Below are 21892 nucleotides of genomic sequence, written 5' to 3'. Positions count from 1 at the left end.
TTTATTTTTTTTCATAAATAGCAGAATTTAATAAAACTAGAAATTATATTGATCTATATAAACCCATGGAATATCATTGTCAGTTAACTTGTCATTTAAGATTTATGTTCATATATATATAGAATTATAGATTACGAGACATAGTTTTACATCAAATTTAACTAATTAACTTGTTTTTTATTTTCGTAATAAAATTAAGAAAATGATTCTATTTATTAATAATGTAAAATATATATGTACATATATAGAAATTGCACAAAGTTGGATATAAAGAATCGTAGACAAAATCGGTTGTTTCACTAAATGTAATTCCTTTACATGCTTGATATGGATAACATGCTTCTGCATCATACTGTTTTCAAAGTTTATGCTATTTAAAATTAAATGTTATATTTATAAGATATAAAAGTGATACATTGTATTTTTCAGTCATTAATATTTTTTTCATTATTATTATATATATTTAAGTATATGTTCTAATGCAAATAATTGGATCTTGTGATAAATCTCTAAACGAATGTATTGGTCAATATGAATACATCGATTTAGAATTGCCTTTTAGAGAGAAAAAGAATTAGTTTTTCATATTGATTATTTTAGGGCTATTATTAACATTCTTCAAAGTATTTGTAAGGTATATAAATGCATGGTTTTTTTGATATAATAATGTAATTTAACAATATTTATATAAGAATTATAATATATAATTTTAATTCATAGAAATGCTGTTTAAAACAATATTTAAGTTCATAAACTGATCTTAAAACTTTAAGAAAATAGATTTTAGAAAAAACTAAGATCACAACTTTGAGGATCAAAAATTATGAGGAATTCAATAGAATTATAAAAAACTGGATTACTTAAAATAATTAATAAAAAATATAAGTAAAAAAATGCTGATACTATCGTTCAAGAAAAATTGGCAGAATACGATAATGTACTTGAAAATAATAAAGAATTAGAAGGGATACTTCAAAATGGAATTGTTAATGTATTAAATCCTTTAGAGACAGAATTTTACAACATTCCAACAAACTTTAAAGGATATAAAAACTTCATTAATTTAATTTCAGATTCAAGGTATTTTGGAAAGTATATTAGCAAATTATATTATTCTCTTATTAATGAATTATGAATGCCCTTTACTAAAAGATTTGATATTAATAAGGATAATCACACCACTAATTTGTATTATTATTAGTAGTTATATATAATTAGAACATATTTTTAGAAATTATTTTTCTTATTAATTAAATGCAGCATATAAAGGAAAATTAAAAAAGCGAGACTTAATGTTTCGTAATAAGAAATTATATAAAAAATAACTGATTACAATTTTGTAAATTGTATATTTTCAAAAAAAATTCTTAAGTATTCATTGAAACTTATGGGCAAATAATTGTAGTATATTGCAAAATTATTTTTATTATTCATATAAAAGTCGTATCTATTATATAAAATTTTAGATAGTCTTTCTTATACTTAATACTTAATATTTATACGTTAATGGCAATGATGATGAAAATATGTTAATAGAATGATAATGATAATAAGATTGTCAATAATAATGAGTTCATTTAGCAACAATTTGTTTCCATGTTGCTATGAACAGTAACAGGTGCTAAAATATAATGTGTAGATCCTAAATTTGTTGTAGGTGCTGGTAAACTATTAGATCGTTTCGTATTATTTAATTCGACATTAGAACCAACAATTAACATTGGTTCTGTAAATATCTGTTGTTCTGAATCATCATGAGGTGTCATAGTACTGTAACCATGATCACTATCCCCACCAGGTCTTTTGTAATTAGTTGAAACCCTATAAGGTGATATAGGTGCAATAGCATCTCTTATAAAAGAATCTAAATTGTGCTTTGTTTGGTCAGGTTCTAAAGGTTCTACATCACCTTCTAAATGTGTCATATGTAATACGTCAGGTGAAATTTGCACATGCAAACATTGATGTTCCAAATCCGATTGCATAGAGTGCAATCTATAACAACACAATGTAACACCCAAAATTAAAATAAAAACAAGTATACCACCTGCAACTGGTCCTACTGACGAAAATTCGCGAACTACAATTTCTTCTATTGATTGAGAATCTGTAAATATAAAAATGAAATATATATATATACACACACACACATACATACACACATTATTATATATATTAATTTAGCCTATATATAAATTTTTATAAATATTATATAATCATTGTTTACCATGAGTTTCATCATTGTAAGGCACTGGAGCTCCAAAAATGCCTTTAAAACATGCAAATACATCAGAACAAAATGGAATTTGCAAAGAAGTTACTCCATCAATATCCATATAACACCATTGACAGCCTACAATACCCAAACATTCCCCTTCTGTTTTATATACTTTACAATCAAAAGAAGGACAGGACTTTATATTTAAATGATGTGACCAAGAATGTGATAAATGTATAGTTTGTTCAGATGGAGGTGGACATGCCTCTAAATTAATTTTATGTTGTACACAACTTGAAGAATACAATGAACATTCGCATGGACATTCACATTCAGTTTGTTCCATTCTCCTACAGTTTAAACATAAACGATCTGTCTGGAAAATAAATATACACAAAATAAAAAATATGTATATAAAAATCATTTAGTTAAAAATATTATACACTTACTGTGCTACATGGACAAAAAGCTCTTAAAGAATTGCATGTAACATTAACAACACCAAGAAATATATTGGTATTGGGTATTGCAGCTATTTGATATTTTATACAATGTTCTCCATGCACTGTATTTGTTAAGACTTCTTGTAAGGATGTGTTAAAATGATAATATCTTTGTACAGTACCATCCAAGTAACTAGCACATGTCTTCTTTTTCACAAAATATTCTTGATTTAATATATCATTAGCAATTAATTGCTCCTTATGTGTTAAATGTTGTTGTTCAACTTTACTCATTGGTTGTAATAATGATGGATGAGATACTAAGTAACCCATATCATCCATTAAAAAACACTTTATTGTTGAATCCTTACAAAATGGAAACATTTCTATAAGAAGTCTAGAAATATATCCCATTGTAACATCCATAGACATTACCGCCATAACTGCATTATCATTATTATGTCCATACTTTGAATGTTGAATTGAATGACTCAAAGTTATAACATAGCCTGAACCGCCAGCATCTAAATATGGTCCAGTAAAAACAATCTTTCCTGGATATTTTAAAGCTTTTCCATACCAAATTCTACGCTTTGGATCTAAACCAGAATCTATAATTATTCCTGGAAATACTTCTAAAGCACCACTAGTAGTACCAATAATATATCTAGAATGATAAATTGTATATATAATTCAAAAAAAACATTAATATAAAATATATGTGTAAATGTACCTTCTAATAACAAATTCATTAATTGAACTTTCTATATGTCTTTCTTTAAAATGTTCTAAAGCTTTGCTTAGTGTAACCACATCTGGCTTCACAGAATGATGTAAACCTGGATTAGCCAACAATCCAGTCAAATCTTTTATGTATGCCATATAACTTTGTACAATTACACCTGAATTTGTCTCTAGTAATTTAAGTTGTTCCATAGGAGACTGGAAACACCATGGTGAAAGATATACTACTCCACTAGCTAAACATTTAATTTAATATAAAATTATAAAATATTATATATATAATATATAAGATGAATAAATGAACAAATATTGTATTTTTCTTACATAATGCTATGATGTTATTTTGATGGACACATAATACATCTTTGTTGATAGTACCATGTGATATAAGATCAAAGGAATGATATAACAAATTTTTAGGTAATGTTGGTATATTTTTTATAATAGACATTGTTACTTCTTCATTCACAGATACTAAGCATAGTATTAAATCTTTATAAGTTAAATGTTTCCACATATATATTTTCTGTAATAAGAAAATATGATATAATCTATTTTATTTATGAAATATTAATTTAATATAATACCTTTTTACTTTCATTTATTTGAACGTCAATAAGACCTTCATTTTTTTCAATCATTATTGCTGCGACTTCACTGCTTATATTTTCAATATCTTGTAAATATACTTTTATTGGTTGCTCTGTTATCATTTCCATTCGTGGGAAATCTTTATGAATCCAAACTACTTCTTTGCTATCAAACAATATACCATAAGCTTCTGAACCAACGTTAAGATATGTTAAATCATCTAGAAAATCTTTTAATGTCACATCTAGATACAATAGTGTAACATTTGTGATTATTCCAATAGACGTAGACATCATTTTACTATATGGTTCAAAGTATGGATCTGAGAGGTAATATTCCTTTATCTCATTATGAGAACATTTTATACCAGAAAATAATCTTGATATTTCAAATCCAAGCACATTTTGAGTTGGAAGAGTTATAATACTATCATTTTTCAATGTATCTTTAATACTGATATATTTTCCATGATCTATAAGAAATCATTTTTAGCATAAATTTATATAATAATACATGGATATTAAATATATGAAATTATAATATACCTAAAAGAACAAGTATAGTTCTCCAATATGCATTTAATTGCATTGCTGATATTTTATTAAAAATCTCATATGCATTTGATGGATCTTGTAAAGTATTAGTCAAATGCAAAAGAATTACTTCTCCTTGTAGATTTTGTGTTAAAACCTTCAAATCTATATTTATAGTCTGATTGGTACCTACAATGTTTTTAATTTAATTATTGCACCATATTATTAATTTAGTTATCTATTTTAATTCTTCTACCTTTTTTAGTAAGACTATCTATATGACGTCCTAGTTGATATTTATTAATATCAGTTGCCTTTACAAGACCATCTTTACAATATACAAAACCATTTCCAGCAAGACCAATGGCGGTAACATAATCTTTCTCAGATAGCATATCAATTACAGTTTTAGCAGTAATTTGAATCAAGATAAGCTCTTCTTCAGATATAAAGGTACCATGTTCTAATAATAAAATGATATTTTTTGCTGAGCAATGTTGAGATAACAATAATGGTCCAATATTATGTACTAAACTAGGTGGACCACATATTCTTCCTGGTGGATATAATGGTAAGACATGTAAATTTTTCCATCCTTGATCTTTTAATTTTGCAGTTAATTCTGAAATATTCACAAGTACATATTTTATTTATCTATACTTTTTTAAAATTTGATTTTACATACCTGTTGTAATTTCAGAGCATATATCCAATGCTTCATTCTGAGTACTTTTTATATTGTTTCTTTTATCGGAATAAATAGAATACATTCGTTTTTTTAATAAAATAAGCTCTATAATTCTATTACTTTTTTGCAAGAGATCAACATGAGACAATAATTTGTTGTTTAATTTTTGTACTAACATATTCAATGTATTTTCTAAATTATTGGTGATATTTGAAAATTCCAAATTGTCAAGTACTTCTAAAAAAGTTGGTATACCAAGTTCCTCATTGGCAATAGAAAGGAATACATTAGACAATTGTACAACAATATCATGTAAACATGTTTCATTCAAAGGTTCAACATTCATTTGTTTACGTTCAGATGTATCTAATTGGCAATTGACATTTGTATTTCTATTATCATTTCCATGCACTAATACTATTATAGTAAAGAATAAACATAAAAATGTTGTCAAATCCATTTCTCAAGGCCTCTTTTGCCAATTAAATATAATTATTTTAATAATAAATTCATTAATCCCTTTTCTTTCCAATAATATTTCTTCATATTGGCTACACATAATTACAAAATAAACATATTTGCAAAATATGACTTTGTTGTGCATATTAATAACAGTATGTATATGAAAGACATAATATTACAATACATAAATTAGAAAACCAAAAAATAAACACTTCTACTCTTGCCACCAAACTATTGTAAACTAAGAACGCACGCTTTAGGGTCAAATTCAGTCAATTCAGAAGGAGAACAAAAGAAAAAGAAAAATAGATAAAGATATGTTAAGTAGTATGTCATAAAATTACATTTTCATTATAAAATAGTACACGTATCGGCTTATTTAATAAAAGATAAATTTAAAAATATTTAAGTCAAAATACATAATATCACTTATTATTAATTGGTATACGACGAGTATATCATAGAAGAAGAAATTACCAAAGATGTTTTCCAGGAAGATAAAAATAAAATTCTGTAGAATCACCAATCAGATTCTCTATATAAGAAGAAATTTAAAGAACTGAGATGCAAAGAATAAGTACTTGAAGGAAGCGTTCTTTTATAGGGAATTCTCTAAAAGATCATAAAAAATTTAAATGAAACTTTCAACAATAACTGTCGATAAAACAATATGATTTGCTTTCGTTTTTTATCTTTTCTTTACCTTTTTTGAAATTACGAGTTAATTGAATTTATAAATTAATATCATAATCCAATATATTAGCTCTGCCGGTCAAAAAATAAATAATTCTTGGTTTTCACTATAGACGGCTATAACATTTGTTATTATATGGTGTATCTGTGACAAGATCTTATTTGCACCACCTATAGTTTGAAACTATAAATAAAAGCTTCTAAAAACCCAAGATACAGTCAGTCAGTTTATAAGCTAGTCATGTTCAGTCATATCATAAGAAGATTAAGTAATAAATATATATACTCTTGTTTGTTACTGACATTACGATTTGTATAAAGTTTCCATTATTTTTTTCTCCGTTTTTAAAAAGAATAAAAGAAAGAACAGGCAAGTCTGCTGCAATCGTTTTGATATCTCGATGTTGGCATTACTGGATTGTGGAATGTACAACGTATCCTGTAGAAAACGATACGATCTTTTAACTTTGAAAAAAAGAAGATTCGATAGTTCGTACAGCAACTGAAGATAAATTGCACAGAGAAAACAAAATTTAAAATGCCACCCTTTTTTAGTATTTTTAAAGATATTTTCTTTTTATTAAATTAACTATGGCTAGAAATAAGAAGGATTGAACAAAAAAACATTATTTACAAAAAGAAATTGTTTATTAAACACATACACACACGCACGCACGCACGCACGCACGCACACACACACACACACACACACACACACACACACATGTATACAGATGTTCAGCATTTCGACGTTGGTAATACTGGATTTAGTCATGAAATCCTTCAAGCAACCACGATCAAGAAAAAAAGTCTGGACTCTCCATTTCTGTTTCGGGACTTGAATCGTAAAGAATATTTTTCTCTTACACATAGGGTAGATATTAAAAAAAGAGTACTTAGTGTATGATCAAAAAAACGCATCAGTGAACTTAGCGTTATTATTTATAAGGTGTTTGTTATTTCATCGCTGGGCGCAATCCACGTAAAATTAGTAGCGATCATCTTGGATGTTGTTTACCGTAGCAACAATCTTTATTTGATTCTATTTGATGCTCCTTGTCAATACTGAATACTCCTGAATTCTTTTGAGGAGCTTTTGCAATCAAAAAGTGTGGAGCATGTTATCTGTAATGCTAACTTCAATAAGAGTTCTTACCTCTCTCAACAGCATGCAATCCTATCCCAAGTTCCATTCAGTTTAACAATAGTAGTTGATCTCGATAAGTATTGTCTTATCTTATTTGTATCTCACTTGACTGGAGATTATTCTAAAATTTCGGCGATTACTAGTATCGTTTTCTCAATCAAGTGGTGTACTATGACACTATAAAATAAATAATCGGTGCTGTTTTTATGTTTTTTATATTTTTCGTGATTGGAATTTGTTCTGAAAAATAAAATTTTATATAAGATAAAGTTTTACATCATCTGAGCGTACTTTATAGGCTGTAAACTTGTTCTCCAGAAAAGCGAACTAAAGCTTTGGGTAATTATGCTAAAACGTCGCTAGCTTCACGTTAAAGAATTTATTTTATTAAATTTCTATAAAACCAATGACATGTGATTTAACAACCTTAAAGATCCCTATTATGCTATATCTCTATTATATTGGATTCAGTCATATTTTCTTTTCTGTTTTCATTTGAATGTAAAGCGCAATTGAACTACCAATATAATGTTCGCTATTTATTTTTTGTAGCCATGTGGATTTTCTTCGGCAATGTCTTTTCCTTACCAGGGTCTTTTCTTTTCCTTATCAGGGTCTTTTTTATTATATATTCTATTTTCAAATGAAAATTATTCTTTACAATTCAAATCCTGAAACGGAAATAGAAATAAACGAATCTCTTCTTTCTTGGTCATTTTGGAGGATTATATAATCAAATCCAACAACAGGATTGAGAGTAGATATATCCGCGCACTGGCCAAATATAAGATATAATACATAAATATATGTTCTTATAACATTTATATATTCATAAATAAAATTGTATTTTCAAGAAGATTGAATTACTTTTAAAAAGTTAACAAAATATTTTATAAAATATATTGATAAAATTAAGAAATATAAATTAATAATTATAATTCTTTAATAATTATAATTAAAATCAAGTAATATCTATATAATATATCAACACGAATGTTATTATGCATACAACAAATTTTGATAAATTGTAGCGAGATTGATATATATCGTTTAATGAGGCTTAAGAAGTGGAAAGTGTTTCAATATCACTTATATACATTGTGCACGTATCTATTCTTTTCACCACTAAAAGCCTCAAGGGTTTTCAAGCAACCTTGTACGGAACAGTAATTGCACTTTAATTAAAGGCTGACTGCAATAACAAGGATCTAACGAATTGTCACGTACGATCTCGTTGATCTTTCACGGTCACCAATCATGCGTCCATTTCTCCAATGCTTGCCCTTATACACACCAACATGATACTACAGGCGTTTGTAATTACTGTCGCTTTAATGATGAGCGCATCGTTAGTTTTGTCGACCCAATTTCTAACTGGTTTTAATTATACATTAAAATTTGTATATTATTCGACGATAATATATAATACAAAAATTTTTATTTTGTTTGTTTTCATATCGAATATCGCTTGATATTTGATATGAAAACAAATAGAGAAGATAGAGAAACTATCTCTGGAATATAATCTCATACACATTCATACAACAAAAATCAAGATGTCGAAGTTAAGAGCATGTAGTCTACTAAACTTGAAAGTTTTTTTGAAGTTGCTCTTTCTAGTTTATATAGATAAAAAAAGAAAGAAAACAAAGAACGATGAAGATGTTTCGATCAGATGTTCAAACGTGCTTGAGATCTCTTTTTACCTTCATTTTTCGTATTAAATTTCATCCACACACTACGATGCTTGAGAACTCGCCCTTATCTCGTTCATCGAGGTATATTTATCCGTGTTCTAATATAAAATCTTTCAGTTAAACCTAGATCCAATCAATATCGAATAGTAATATAACGCATATTTAATTGTAAATCTGAACATCTCACGGATTATAAGGTCAAATATTTATTAAGAAAAGCCATTATGTAAGATATAATACATTCTTGAATGAATTGATTAAATTAAAAGTTATTGTTTTTAATCCATGATCGTATACTATATAAGAATTTTTTCATCATTGAACGAGTTAATTAATTTATTTGCTTTGAGTGATTCTGTTAGATCCTGAGGAATCAAGAAGTTACTCTTCGATGTAACCATTATTTAGTTATCTCGTTGGATGATCCAATTAATTTATGTTAGATCAAATTTGCATTTGGATTTATTACAGAAAAAAAAGGAAACTACAAGTTTTACGCGTTTTATTTATGGAGGAAATAAGATATTTGTATTTTGTATTGTCCCTGCACGTTTTTTTAGTTTTTTTCATTGTATTTTGAGAATTTGTTTACCACCGTTACATGGTTATAAGATTGTGGATAGAAAAAGAATGAGAAAGACGACAACGGTGAGTCCAGTTTGCGAGGAATTCACATAAAGTTACGTATCGTCACGAAATCGATTCAGAGACGGCATAGGAAAGGAATTTAAAAGAAAGAAAGCTCTCGGTTGTTACGATCGAATCGTAGAACGAGTTACAGGGAAAACGGCACGTCCGGATCGATTTTCTAGAATAGAGTAAATTTAACGGTATCGTTTAGTAGAACGCGACCTTATTTTAACGAGATAGTTTGATATGGAAAATACATGATGCAATCACAATGATGCATCTGTCTATGATAAATGATTCCTAGCAATCGAATGCGTTTGTCCCTGTTTTACCTTGCAATGCTCAATGAAGTCGATTCGATCTATTGTTATAGACAACAGATTTCGATTTGTGATCGTGACTGTAGCATCTCACCATGAAAATTCGATTATATAATAGATGGATGGTAAATATATATACATAATACATATATAAATATTTATACATAATACATATATGTATATGTATTATGTATAAAATATATTATATTGGATTTTTTATAAATATGACAAGTTTCAAATTGGAGAAAATAATATTATTATTTTTTTTAATATTTCCTTATATTATATAGTGTTCCTTCATATATATACATACTTTTTACGATTAATAACAAACTGTATCTGACAGTTTTCTACACTGAGGACATATAATAAAATAATAGTATATCGATAAGGAAACGATAAAAATAAGTTTGATGCACGTGTCTACGCATATAATTTCGTTACTTTGTTCTCACTCGTGTATTTATTTTTATGTAAGTATTATCACAACAAATTGAAATTTATTGTTAATCGAACAGAATTCGAATATACGCTTCGAAGCTTGTGGTAGGCCGCTCAATATTTGTTTTTGTCATTGGAAAATTATTCGGTAAACTTTGTCGGGTGCGTATGAACAATTATAAATATCCTATCGTGTTCCATACGATATTATATTAGTTTCGTCAATTTGCTTGGTTTACTTTGGAAATTGAATGGAAGTACGAAAGAAGTTCCTGTATAATGGATATATTCGAATATGTAAAAAGTAAAAAGAATGAAAGTAGATTTGAAAGAATATAATAATGAATAATGATATTAAAAAAGATCACATACGATGAGGATGAACTTTATACATATGAAAATATGAAATGTTTAAAAAAGAATAAGATCGTCATAATAAGTTAAAAATATAACGAAATTCAAAAAATCTGGTTCTCAAGACGTCGATGATGCGCCGATAGAGAAGAAAAGACCTTTTATGTTATGTAAAGATGCAGGCGCCACCACTGCAAGGCAAGGTTTCGGAGGGTGGCAATACTAATGGGTGGTGGTAGTGGTGGAGGGTGCTGCCGGTGGAAAGCGGGAAAGCTCCGAGTATTCGTGACCGAACTACGGTTCATTCCGGCCTTGCTAGTTGTGTGAGCGACATCATAACGTGTAGCTCCAAGAGAAAAAACGTATTTGATGCGTGATATCGAGAGAAAATACATTAGAAGCGAAGCTATCGCGATCGTGTACCCATCATGAGAGTTCGAAAAACGTTCGTTCGTATAAATTACACGTGTATCAATACGATCAATCAAAAAAGAATATCTTCGTCATTAGAGAACGATGATGCTCGTGGTGCCCGGATATCGGTCGCAGAGGTTCCTTCGTTCGGTGCCGGTCGTTGATCTCTCTAAGGTACCTCGAACGAATCTCGTTGTCTCAGACGCGCGCGCGCGAGCATCGACCGATCCTTTCTCCTTCTCTCTCTCTCTCTCTCTCCCTCCCTCTTTTTCTCTCTCTCTCTCTCTCTCTCTCACTCTCTCTCTTTGTTTTTCCGGTGGATCGTTCAATGCGATCGGTGATGATCTTAATCGGAAGCTCTATAGAAGCAACTAAATATCATAAAAAAAAGAATATTAACAGGAAATCATAAGAAAAATTCTTACGATTCATATAATTCTTTTAAATAGTTATTTTTTACTTAGAAAAGAAAAAAAATGATCGCGAATCTCGTGATGATCAAAGATAGAAAATTACCCGTCACTAACCTTTTGTTCTCTTCTTTGCATTTTTCGCGTTTATAGTCTGACGTCAATATCGATAAAACGATGCAATGATTAAATATACGATGTAATCTCACGTTTCTCCCCATCGTTACGGGCTTCTCACGTTCCTCATGCAAACGACAGTGACGGACGAAAGAAGAGGAGAAAGAAAGAGTACGACGCGGCTTAATGGTTCGTTAGTTACAGAAATAACGTAAAAGGTGAATCTCGGATGCAAAACGTCGAACAGCTGATATTGCTGCGCGCCATTCAAGAGTGCAAATGACAAGGTACAGAAAATGTTACGCTCGTGAAAGTGACACACGGTGATTTAATTTTTAAGTGATAGCGTTAGAAGTAATGTAATGGATGCATCTGCTACACATTAGGAACCATCGAATCTGTGGATCTTTTAGGTTCGTGTTTATCTTCTTAAATTTATTTTTTTTCGAAGCAAACGTTTTACTTTTTTTTTCTTTCTTTCTTTCTTTTGTCAAAACGTTAAATCTATTGAAACGTCCAAATAAAAGATTAAAATCTTATAATTCTGAATGATCATTTTTCTCTTAATCCAAGCTAATAGACGTATTTATAAGACACGAGTAAATACATTAAAATAGATGTAAGATACAAAGATACGCTTTTATCCTCATTTAAAATAACTCCAGAATATTGAATAAAATATAAATAGAACACATTTCGTGATCTGAATTTAGATAACGTTTAATTACGATTACAATAGAATATTTCTATATTTATCTTCTCTTATTATCTATGATTTCCCAAGAAAGGTGCTATATAAAGTAAATAAGTATATATATATATATATATATATATATATATATATATATATATATATATATATACTTATATATACAACACATATATATACATATATATATATATATATATATATATATATATATGTGTTGTAATAGTCACATACGATAATCGATTTTCGATGTACCGATTGAAAGAGAAGTTCATTGCCGTAATATAATATTTTTTATTTCATTGCCGACGGTACGACAGGCGAAAAGTTTGAAGTGCAATTACACTGATATTTTTTTATTTTATTTCCTTAGAAATACATCCCAGATATAGAATAAAATACCATTTTTCACGGGATTTTCGATATTTGATTTCTTGTCCGTTTATTTAGTAACTAATCCTTCGTTTTGAAATAATGCTCGACATAATTTATATAAATCAACGTAAGGTCTTGGCGATTTTGTTTACGATAACAGAAAGATACGGAAGAGTTTGAAGGATAGAGAGAGAGAGTCTATTTTCGAGAAAAGCAATATATTCGGTTAATCCGAGGTATGGATCGCAACTAGTTCGAGGATAGATTGAATGGAAGAAGAAATTTGTTGGTATGTTTTTGGCTAGAAAAAGGATGTAATGTAGGTATATGTATGTAGGTATATACCTATATGTACGTATATGTAGGTAATAAATAGAATTTTCGTATTGAGAACCGTAATGATGACAGTACTAGTTTTCGTGCGCAATGAAAACTGGTTCGTTCTCCTTCGGCATAATAACAACGGAAAAGGTTTGTCAAACGTGACAGTATTGTAGTACGGCCGTAAATTAGAGACGTCACTGAAACAGACGATAATATGAAAGAGAAAATACTTTTTCGATAAAAACTATACTTTCGTATATGATGAGGATATATGAGTGTCCAATCTATGTCAAACTCGATCGATATGTGGCAATTGATTTAATGCTGTTTCGTCTAACCATATTGCAAGTAGTCACTTCTTAATCAACGCTCGTAATGAACAAAAACTATGTATCTCGTTGAATGAGCTAATACAAGAAATTACGTTGTTCGCATAAAAATGAATAGGGCAAATGAGATCGGACGATGATCGAGGCGGACAAACGCCACATTTCTGGCCAGATTTAAAGCAATGCGTGTCGTTATAACCGGCACGATTATGGTCGAAAGCACGCGATCGATTTTAAACGGTTTATGGATGTGACATCGAGTTTTAACCGTGATAAATTCGTGTCTTTTGACCGAATTAAAAATACATACATACAATGGAGAACATACGCTTTTATATGGAATTCATATCTACCATTTTCAAATTATTGTGCAACTTTTATGTATGTGACATTATGTGATTTTTTGTTTATAACGTTTATAGAATAAATTTAGTTATTTAAATTAATTTTATTTTTTATTTTCCAATAACGAGAGTCATATAAGCTTAAGGAAAAACACTTAAGTCGACCCGTTATGCACCGCTATCGACTTCCTCACCCAATTGCCATAATTCACATCGTGTGTGCTTGCACGAAAGTAATTATTTGAAGATTAACTTTAGATGATAAGCCACGTTAGAAACGATGGTAACGAGCCATCGCTTGTACGTTCGCAGAATTTTACGGATAATTGACAATAAAAATATTCTTTGATCTTTTAAAGATAGGTAAATGATGGTCAAACCTGGATGGACGATTGAAACGATTCATTGCTATTAATTTAGAATACTGCGATTTTGTATCGATTATATATTTGTTGCTTTGAATTGGTAAAAATGATTGTTCGTGAATTTATTATTAACGCACGAATAATAAACGCTTCGTTTTTTATCTATGCCTGTGTTTGAAATGTATTTTTTTAAATATCACACTGCGCGAGGGTTCATAAAAATATTCATAAATACGGACGTAGTGAAAGACATTTATTATGTATTTTATTTCAATTTTTTTAATATTTTCCTTAGATAAAGATGATTAATGCAAAACCTAAAAAGAGCTTTAATGGCAATATATTAATGCCACGTAGCAATATTCATTTCATTAGAATGTGGCTAATTCGAAAAAAATCGTAACACTTGTTTAATAAATATATTTCTTTTTTCATTCGTGTTTCAGGTTACCGTGACGGAATGTGAACGGAATAACACGACGGGGGCACGGTTTAAACATTAAATTAAATTGAACCGTGACAGTGAAAGTGAGTTAACGATGACGGATAGTAAAAGAGAGATGAAAAATCGAACAATGGATGCGTCATCTCGACGAATTTCTATCGTCGAAATGCATCGACCTTACGTGTTACAATCATCGCGTACAATGACCCTTGTCGATGTCGAGGAGATCAGTGATTCGATGTTTCCTTGTACAAACTGAGTAAAGATCAGAGAATATTTAAAGATAGATACTCGGGCACGAACAATGGTATTGATGGCTTGAAATCTTTTTTCTCTTTTCAATGGATCAATGCGATCTTTCGATCGACGAGGAGGAAGTAGTAGAAGAAACGGATCGCTTTCGAATACGAAAAAGTTACTACTCAGATATAGTCGGGTTATTGAAAACAGCAAAAGAAAAAGAAAAAATACAGAAGCGGAGGTGATTGGCTATTGGAAAGGTTAAAGAAGACATAAGAAAAAAAGAAAGAAAGAAAAAAAGGAAATGGAATTGAACGGTACAATGGAAGAGGATTCTGCTAATATCACTGATCTACCGGGTCAACTGCCGAATATTTTAATTGACACCGGACAAAGTAAAGAGAATGAGACTTACGAACGTGCGGAGAATAACGAGATCGAGCACGTGCTTGTGTTGACGGCGAAGGCAACTGTGATGGGCTTCATTATTCTTTGCGCTCTCTTCGGCAATCTGCTTGTAATCGTTTCTGTAATGAGGCACCGTAAGCTACGAGTTATTACCAACTACTTCGTTGTCTCACTGGCGTTGGCTGACATGCTTGTCGCGATTTTCGCGATGACTTTCAACGCCTCAGTTGAATTGTCTGGCAAGTGGCTCTTCGGTTATTTTATGTGTGATGTCTGGAACTCCCTTGATGTCTTCTTCAGTACCGTGTCGATCCTCCATCTCTGCTGCATCAGCGTAGATCGTTATTATGCCATCGTTCAACCACTTGACTATCCTCTAATCATGACAAATCTTCGACTCGGCGCGATGCTCAGCGTCGTTTGGTGCTCGCCGACGGTGATGAGCTTCCTTCCTATTTTCGCCGGGTGGTACACAACCGATAAACATCTCGAGTACCGAAAAAAATATCCCGACGTGTGCGTGTTTCAAGTGAACAAATTGTATGCGGTGATCAGCTCAAGTGTAAGCTTCTGGCTACCTGGGATTATCATGATCGCGATGTATTACAAGATTTATCGTGAGGCCGATCGTCAAGAACGAATGCTATATCGGTGAGTATCAGACAAAGTCAATCATTGTATTTCATTATTTTTATATTTTTAATTCCTATACATCCCTTATCAACGAAATGTATTTTTTATGTCATTCCTGAGCGTCAGCCTCTTGAAAAATTGTATTTCAATGTTTTGTGGGAGAGTACTAAAAGGCATCTTTTCGCTTCGTAAGACTTATCAATGTAATATTCACACAAGATGGTCCCATTCACGATGTTCTTCTCGACATTCTCTTCTGTGTTCTCACGCGATTTTCACTTCATAGAACTTCCTCTATATTCATACTGCTTCTAAACCGGAAATATTTACCAATTTTTCCGTGACCTCTTTTGTGAATCGGGAAAGTGCACTGGAAAAATTGCTGATATTTTTATCTGGTTATATGTCTGTATATTTGTTCCTTTTTTCATATTTACTTACATGTATATATTAGCTTGTTCGCTCAGTAAATAATCGGTTCTATTTTTAAAAGCACACTTGAGAATATCCAAAAATTTGCAAAATTTTTTCGCGAAATAACCCGCGAATCGTAAGATCCCAGTCTTTCATCTGCCTTCAATTAGAATAAAAGATGTGAAAAAGATAAACCGATGCGTGAAGAAAAAACATGCTCTTGCTGTTAAAGCCGCTCTCCTACCGATGAACCATAATTGATCGAATTTTGTGTTCGATACGCTCTCGCATTTTCCGCATATTTTTGTCAAGAATTTTGCATCAAGGATGTGCTCGACGTTTTGATTTGCCTTTCGATTATTGCAGTATATTCAGAGAAAATCAGGCCATCGAAGGATAAAATTTAATTTTATATTTATTCTTTCTTTGTAAGCCGCTTCTAAAAAGTGGGTCTCTCTTATTTGGATCAAACATTGTAGGATTTATTTTTTATCGGACAAAAATAAAGCGGTTATATACATAGTACCTCTAATTTAAGTTTACTTGATATATATATATATATATATATATATTGGGTTGGCAATTAAGTGATTGCGGATTTTGTCGTTCCCTTCTTATTTGAAATTCGGCAATCACTTAGTTGTCAACCCAATATATATATCTTCATATATAGATTCTGTTGACAAACAGCCGGATGTTAAACATAATGAAAACAAAGAAAAATACAAATGTATTTTTTGTGTTATAATGTTATATATTGAAAAATCCGTTCATTTATTTTATGCAACTTGACCGAATATGATTTTTAGAAGATCAAAATATATTTTGAAATATTTTTCATAGACCAACATAAACGTCTTGAATATATTTTTTATTTTAAAGCAAATATTTTTTTTATCAAGTAAACGATCATTCTTTTGGGTTTATCTATGCAGCTGAAACAAAAACGCATTGAAGAAACATAAATCGATATGATGCATTGTCACGACGCATGACAGGAATGCATATTCCATATGAATGCATTAGTCGAGATCTGCATACTGACATGAGCTGCCTTTTCACAATTACACTGAGTTCGCATGATAAAACAAAATGTTCAATGTTTCAATGTAAATGAGAGTATACGACAGTTCATGAAGTAAAGTTATTAGCATAATAACGCTGAGAAAACAAGGTACATTCATTTTTTTGAAATATAAAAGAGAAAACATTAGATTATCGACTTTAAAAATTAGTTCAGTACTTTTTCCATTACGATTTGCCATTATTACATGGTTTTTAATCTCATTTAATCCTATATGAAAGATTGATACACTCGAAAAAATATTCATAACACGACAAAATTTAATTCAACAACGACTAGATAAATTCGTAAAGCCATAAAATTGATAATCTATTCCGTGACCGACGGAGATTCTTATATAATCATTTTTATAGAAAAAAAAGTAATATACCTTGAGACAGTTTCCATCAGCCGCTCTCAACGATATTCTATTATTTTTCAGACGTGATCTATTGTCTCGTTAAGAACATCGACTTTAGTAGTACCCGTCTTTGCTCCATTTATCAGTCTTCGCGAGAGAAAGTCAGTTTCTTATTGTAAGAGAATATCTAAAACACCAAAAAAAGATCTTCTCCTCACCATTATGACATCGCCGACTCGTAACAGCAGATTTGTCCCTTTCTTCGAATCATCATTTGCTGTGCTTGTGTTTTTTTTTTAAACCATACTCTGTTCTTTTTTCGATGCGATTATGTCACAATTATCATGTATGTTCTTTTTTAGAAGAAGTTTCTTCTTTGGGCGAGCTTTTACGTTGATGGGATATCATAAGAGTTTAGTATTTGTCTATTAAATATTACATATATCGAATGATGATCGAGACAACACATCTTATACGATACGTTATCGAAATTTTAATATTTTTTCTTTTACTCTTGTTTTGTTAATTGCTTTAATTTTCTTCTTACCTTTAACATTGCTTATTTTTTTCCCTCAGATTCAATTTAGTTTTACGTTATTTGATACTTTCTTATCTTTTCTTTCAACGATCACATTTCCATTAAAGTTTTTCAGATATGTCTTTATATCAAGAAAACTGATGATATTTTTGTATTGCATCAAGACCGATGAAGCTTTTATTTTTTATAGATCGTTTTCTATTGTAGTAGAAAATGTGCTTCCAATCAAACTATCATTTCAAATATTAACATTAATATTAGAGTACGTTCAATCTTCGAGTGTATAGAAACAAAAAAAGAAATAGAAAAATATTATTCGAATATGAATCTAGTCTAAAAAGCATGTATGTTTAACAGTCAACAAAAAGACGATTATATTTTATTATATTTATTATTTGTCTTTTTCAAATGTTATTATTTCGAAATGTGCTACATTTTCTTCCCTCGAAAGCCTCTCTTGTTCGAATATTTTTCATTTCTTCTCTTACATTTTACTTTTTCTTTCCAATCCACAACGATCGAAAATTTGTATCATAACCTACAACCTTGGATCCTTCGATCCTTAAAACCTTCACAAAAAGTCTTTAAGAATTTTCACTTTCCTTAATAATCAAATTAGATACAGATTTTTCTGAAGTATTTCATCTCATCGAACAACATGGTACAATAGACAAAATTTTGCTTAACTTATCACCACCAAATATATTTACTTACGTCGCATTTTATATTTCGAAATTTATCGATGTTCTAACAATATTCTCCTTCGGTAGTTATCTTTTTCCAAAGATCCAGCTGATTTCAACGACATCAATTTTTCGAGTTCTAAAAACTGATTATATAAATTTCTTTCATGTAGAGACAGAAAAACGTTAATAACATCAGTGTTTTCTGGAACATCTACTTCTAAAAAGCTATTATTGTTACTTCTTTTTCCGTTTCAATCAATTATAAAAGACGTTACCTTTCAGTGTTTAGATATAGCAAGCAGATATTAATTTGATCGTAGGATATTAAAATTTCTATGAGAGAGACAAAAATGCCACGGATTGATCTTCTTTTCAATCATAAAAACTTGTTAGACAAACCGGAAGTGACCTCGTTCTTTTTTCCTTTTGTATTTTATTCTTTCCCTTTTCCTTTTCATATGAACGAAGAAGACCGAGGTCACTGTCGAATCAAACGGATTTCCCGCATCTTTGATCAAAGGAATGAATAATATAAGTTCGACAGAAGAAAGAAAAGAGAAATATAAAACCCGTTTAGATGGAAGCATTGCAATTGGATACAAACCGTTCCACTTTTCACGCGAAATGCTTATAGAAAGACCAAGTATCATTCATAAGGAGAAGACTGTACGATTTCACCTCCTTCGGCCTTTATTTGACCATGATCTAGACTGTGTCCTCGAAAGTCAAGGTATTCTTGCTAATGAGCTTTCGTTCAAGAGCCAATGCCAAGTATATCGTAAGGCGATTTATGCATCAAAAATTTCCATAACGTCGACCGATCGATATGTCGCCTTTAGGAATGTCTTTCGTTTTTACATTTCATTCTTTACAAAGTATTTATTTTCGATTCTTTTTTTTTTTAACACGCAACATTTAGATAAAATAATTTATCCAAAAAGCATCTCGCGTTTGCTCCGATATAATTTTAAATGGATCTTAAGAAGTTTGTTTTCTCTACCAGTCACTAGAAATAGCCACAAGCACGATAGTTTACGATAAAAAAAATATCATTGGTAATGATAACAATGTTTTATATTCGTCAATGCAATTCGAAATGAAAATCACAACGATCGTTTTAGTTTTCTTTTTTACGTTTGACTACGATATTCACTAGATCTATTCACTAGGTCTAATCACTAGTAGTTCAATTCGATTAAATGATTAATCTTATGCGTTCCTCTTGTCCATAAGTTGTGAAATGAAATTTACTTTGTCGTTGAGTACAAATATCCAAGAGGCCTTTTGGTAAGGTAAAACGGATTCTTCTCAAGTATATAAGTAACTATACGTTAGAGATTTAAACTTTCAAAAAAGATTATTGGCCAGAAAGAATTTCACCATCGAAAACATTTGAAAAACACTTTTTCGTATTTATCTTTAATTTTATAATTAATAAATCTTTCGACTTTATGAATGTATATTTCATCTGATACTATCATACGTGTTTCCGATATTATTTTTAGAATAATGCTCATTATTTGGATTTTCTGTTGCAATACTTACGTAGATATGTACCGCATTATGTGCATATAACATCCGAGTTCGTTCTAATGAAAATACTAACGTTTCGATGTAATGTACTGGAGATTAAATTCGTTGGTTGAAACTTCGGCCAAATGTAATTCTATTAATGTAACCGCATAATATTTCTTCTTTAACTTCATCTAATTCATGTTTGACTTCCATAAGAAAAACATAATAAAGGAAGTTAATCTTTCTAACAAAATATAGAAATGAAAATTTAGTGCAGAAAATAGTTTTTTGTGCGGAATAGTCGATATACTCCGTTCCATAGCTTTCGAAGAGGTCGTAAACAGTAATCTGCGATGCAGCTGCTATAAGGTACTCTTAGCCCTGAACGACCCACGCAAATCCACTTACACCATTATCGGTGATCACCAGCATCGTGTAGTATTTCGCCGAAACGTACGATTATGAATGCAAAAACCGTTAAATTTGTCTTTCTATTCGTGATGAAATATCTTGTCAAAGAGATAGCTATAAAGAAAGAAAATTTACGAATTTAAACATTAATGTTATGAATTGATTTTCTAATCAGATATATTTCAATTTAAACTTATTATCAATAAAAAAATAAAAAAATAAATAAAGAGAAAAATAAAATTAAAATAAAAAATAAATACATATGTAACGAATTTTCACAATCGATTTATTGAATCAATCGATGAAACGAAAAAGTCATCCAAAATTAATCTCACCGTAATAAATTTAATCTACACATAAATATGATAAAAATTTGTCTAGAGGTAAATGTGAGCATTTGGATTCTTCTCTATCCATTTCACTCTCTCTGTGTGAATTACAAAATAAAAGTCAAATTCCCAATTCCATTTTCGACCATTCACATCCCGTCGTATAATGAATCGTTGCGATATTCGCTTCTATTACTCACATTTTATTCATGTTTACATTCACTTTCAATTCGACACCGATTAAATGAAACACATTAATTGTTATTGAAGCTGATTATTTTATAATTAGACAAGAGAGAGGAAAAAACATGATGATATTATTTCATGAAAATTTTTCTCATTCATTCATAGAAAATAGAAGTCGAAAAACATATCAAAAAGCATTTATTAAACGCAATTAGTTCGTGATGTCATCTCGAAGGTCACTCGAGGAATCGTCTTCGTAAAATTCTCAACGTCCGAGTTTGTTACTGAGAAGATTCTTTTAGTGGGAAAAATTGA

At 30.2% G+C, this 21892-nt stretch overlaps 2 protein-coding genes across 11 annotated transcripts in view; one reads left to right on the top strand and one right to left on the bottom strand.

The window, feature by feature from the left end:
• Positions 1 to 1291: 1291 nt before the first annotated feature.
• Positions 1292 to 6079, bottom strand: LOC124947324 (VWFA and cache domain-containing protein 1). The gene is made up of 9 exons (XM_047489325.1): positions 5215 to 6079; positions 4786 to 5151; positions 4542 to 4718; positions 3993 to 4468; positions 3730 to 3931; positions 3395 to 3641; positions 2668 to 3328; positions 2228 to 2594; positions 1292 to 2107 (listed from the first exon to the last, which is right to left on the bottom strand). The coding sequence occupies exons 1-9, from the start codon at positions 5675 to 5677 to the stop codon at positions 1578 to 1580; spliced, it is 3489 nt and encodes a 1162-aa protein (XP_047345281.1). The 5' UTR covers positions 5678 to 6079; the 3' UTR covers positions 1292 to 1577.
• Positions 6080 to 6661: 582 nt separating this feature from the next.
• LOC124947326 (octopamine receptor beta-1R-like) overlaps positions 6662 to 21892 on the top strand; it is a 27088-nt gene continuing 11857 nt past the window's right edge. For 2 of the 10 annotated variants that reach the window (XM_047489341.1, XM_047489340.1), the window contains exons 1-2: positions 11251 to 12315; positions 14795 to 16092. In XM_047489341.1, the coding sequence (XP_047345297.1) occupies positions 15338 to 16092 (755 nt within the window). In that variant the 5' untranslated portion in view covers positions 11251 to 12315; positions 14795 to 15337. Of the gene's footprint in view, positions 7218 to 11250; positions 12316 to 13146; positions 13276 to 14794; positions 16093 to 21892 lie in introns of those variants that run through there. The other 8 variants (XM_047489338.1, XM_047489336.1, XM_047489337.1 and 5 more) reach the window with 8 other exon arrangements.

The sequence above is a fragment of the Vespa velutina genome, chromosome 2, assembly GCF_912470025.1.
Source record: "Vespa velutina chromosome 2, iVesVel2.1, whole genome shotgun sequence".
Lineage (NCBI taxonomy): Eukaryota > Metazoa > Arthropoda > Insecta > Hymenoptera > Vespidae > Vespa > Vespa velutina.
The sequence above is the reverse complement of the archived record's forward strand: the minus strand, read 5'-3'. Positions and strand labels throughout refer to the sequence as shown.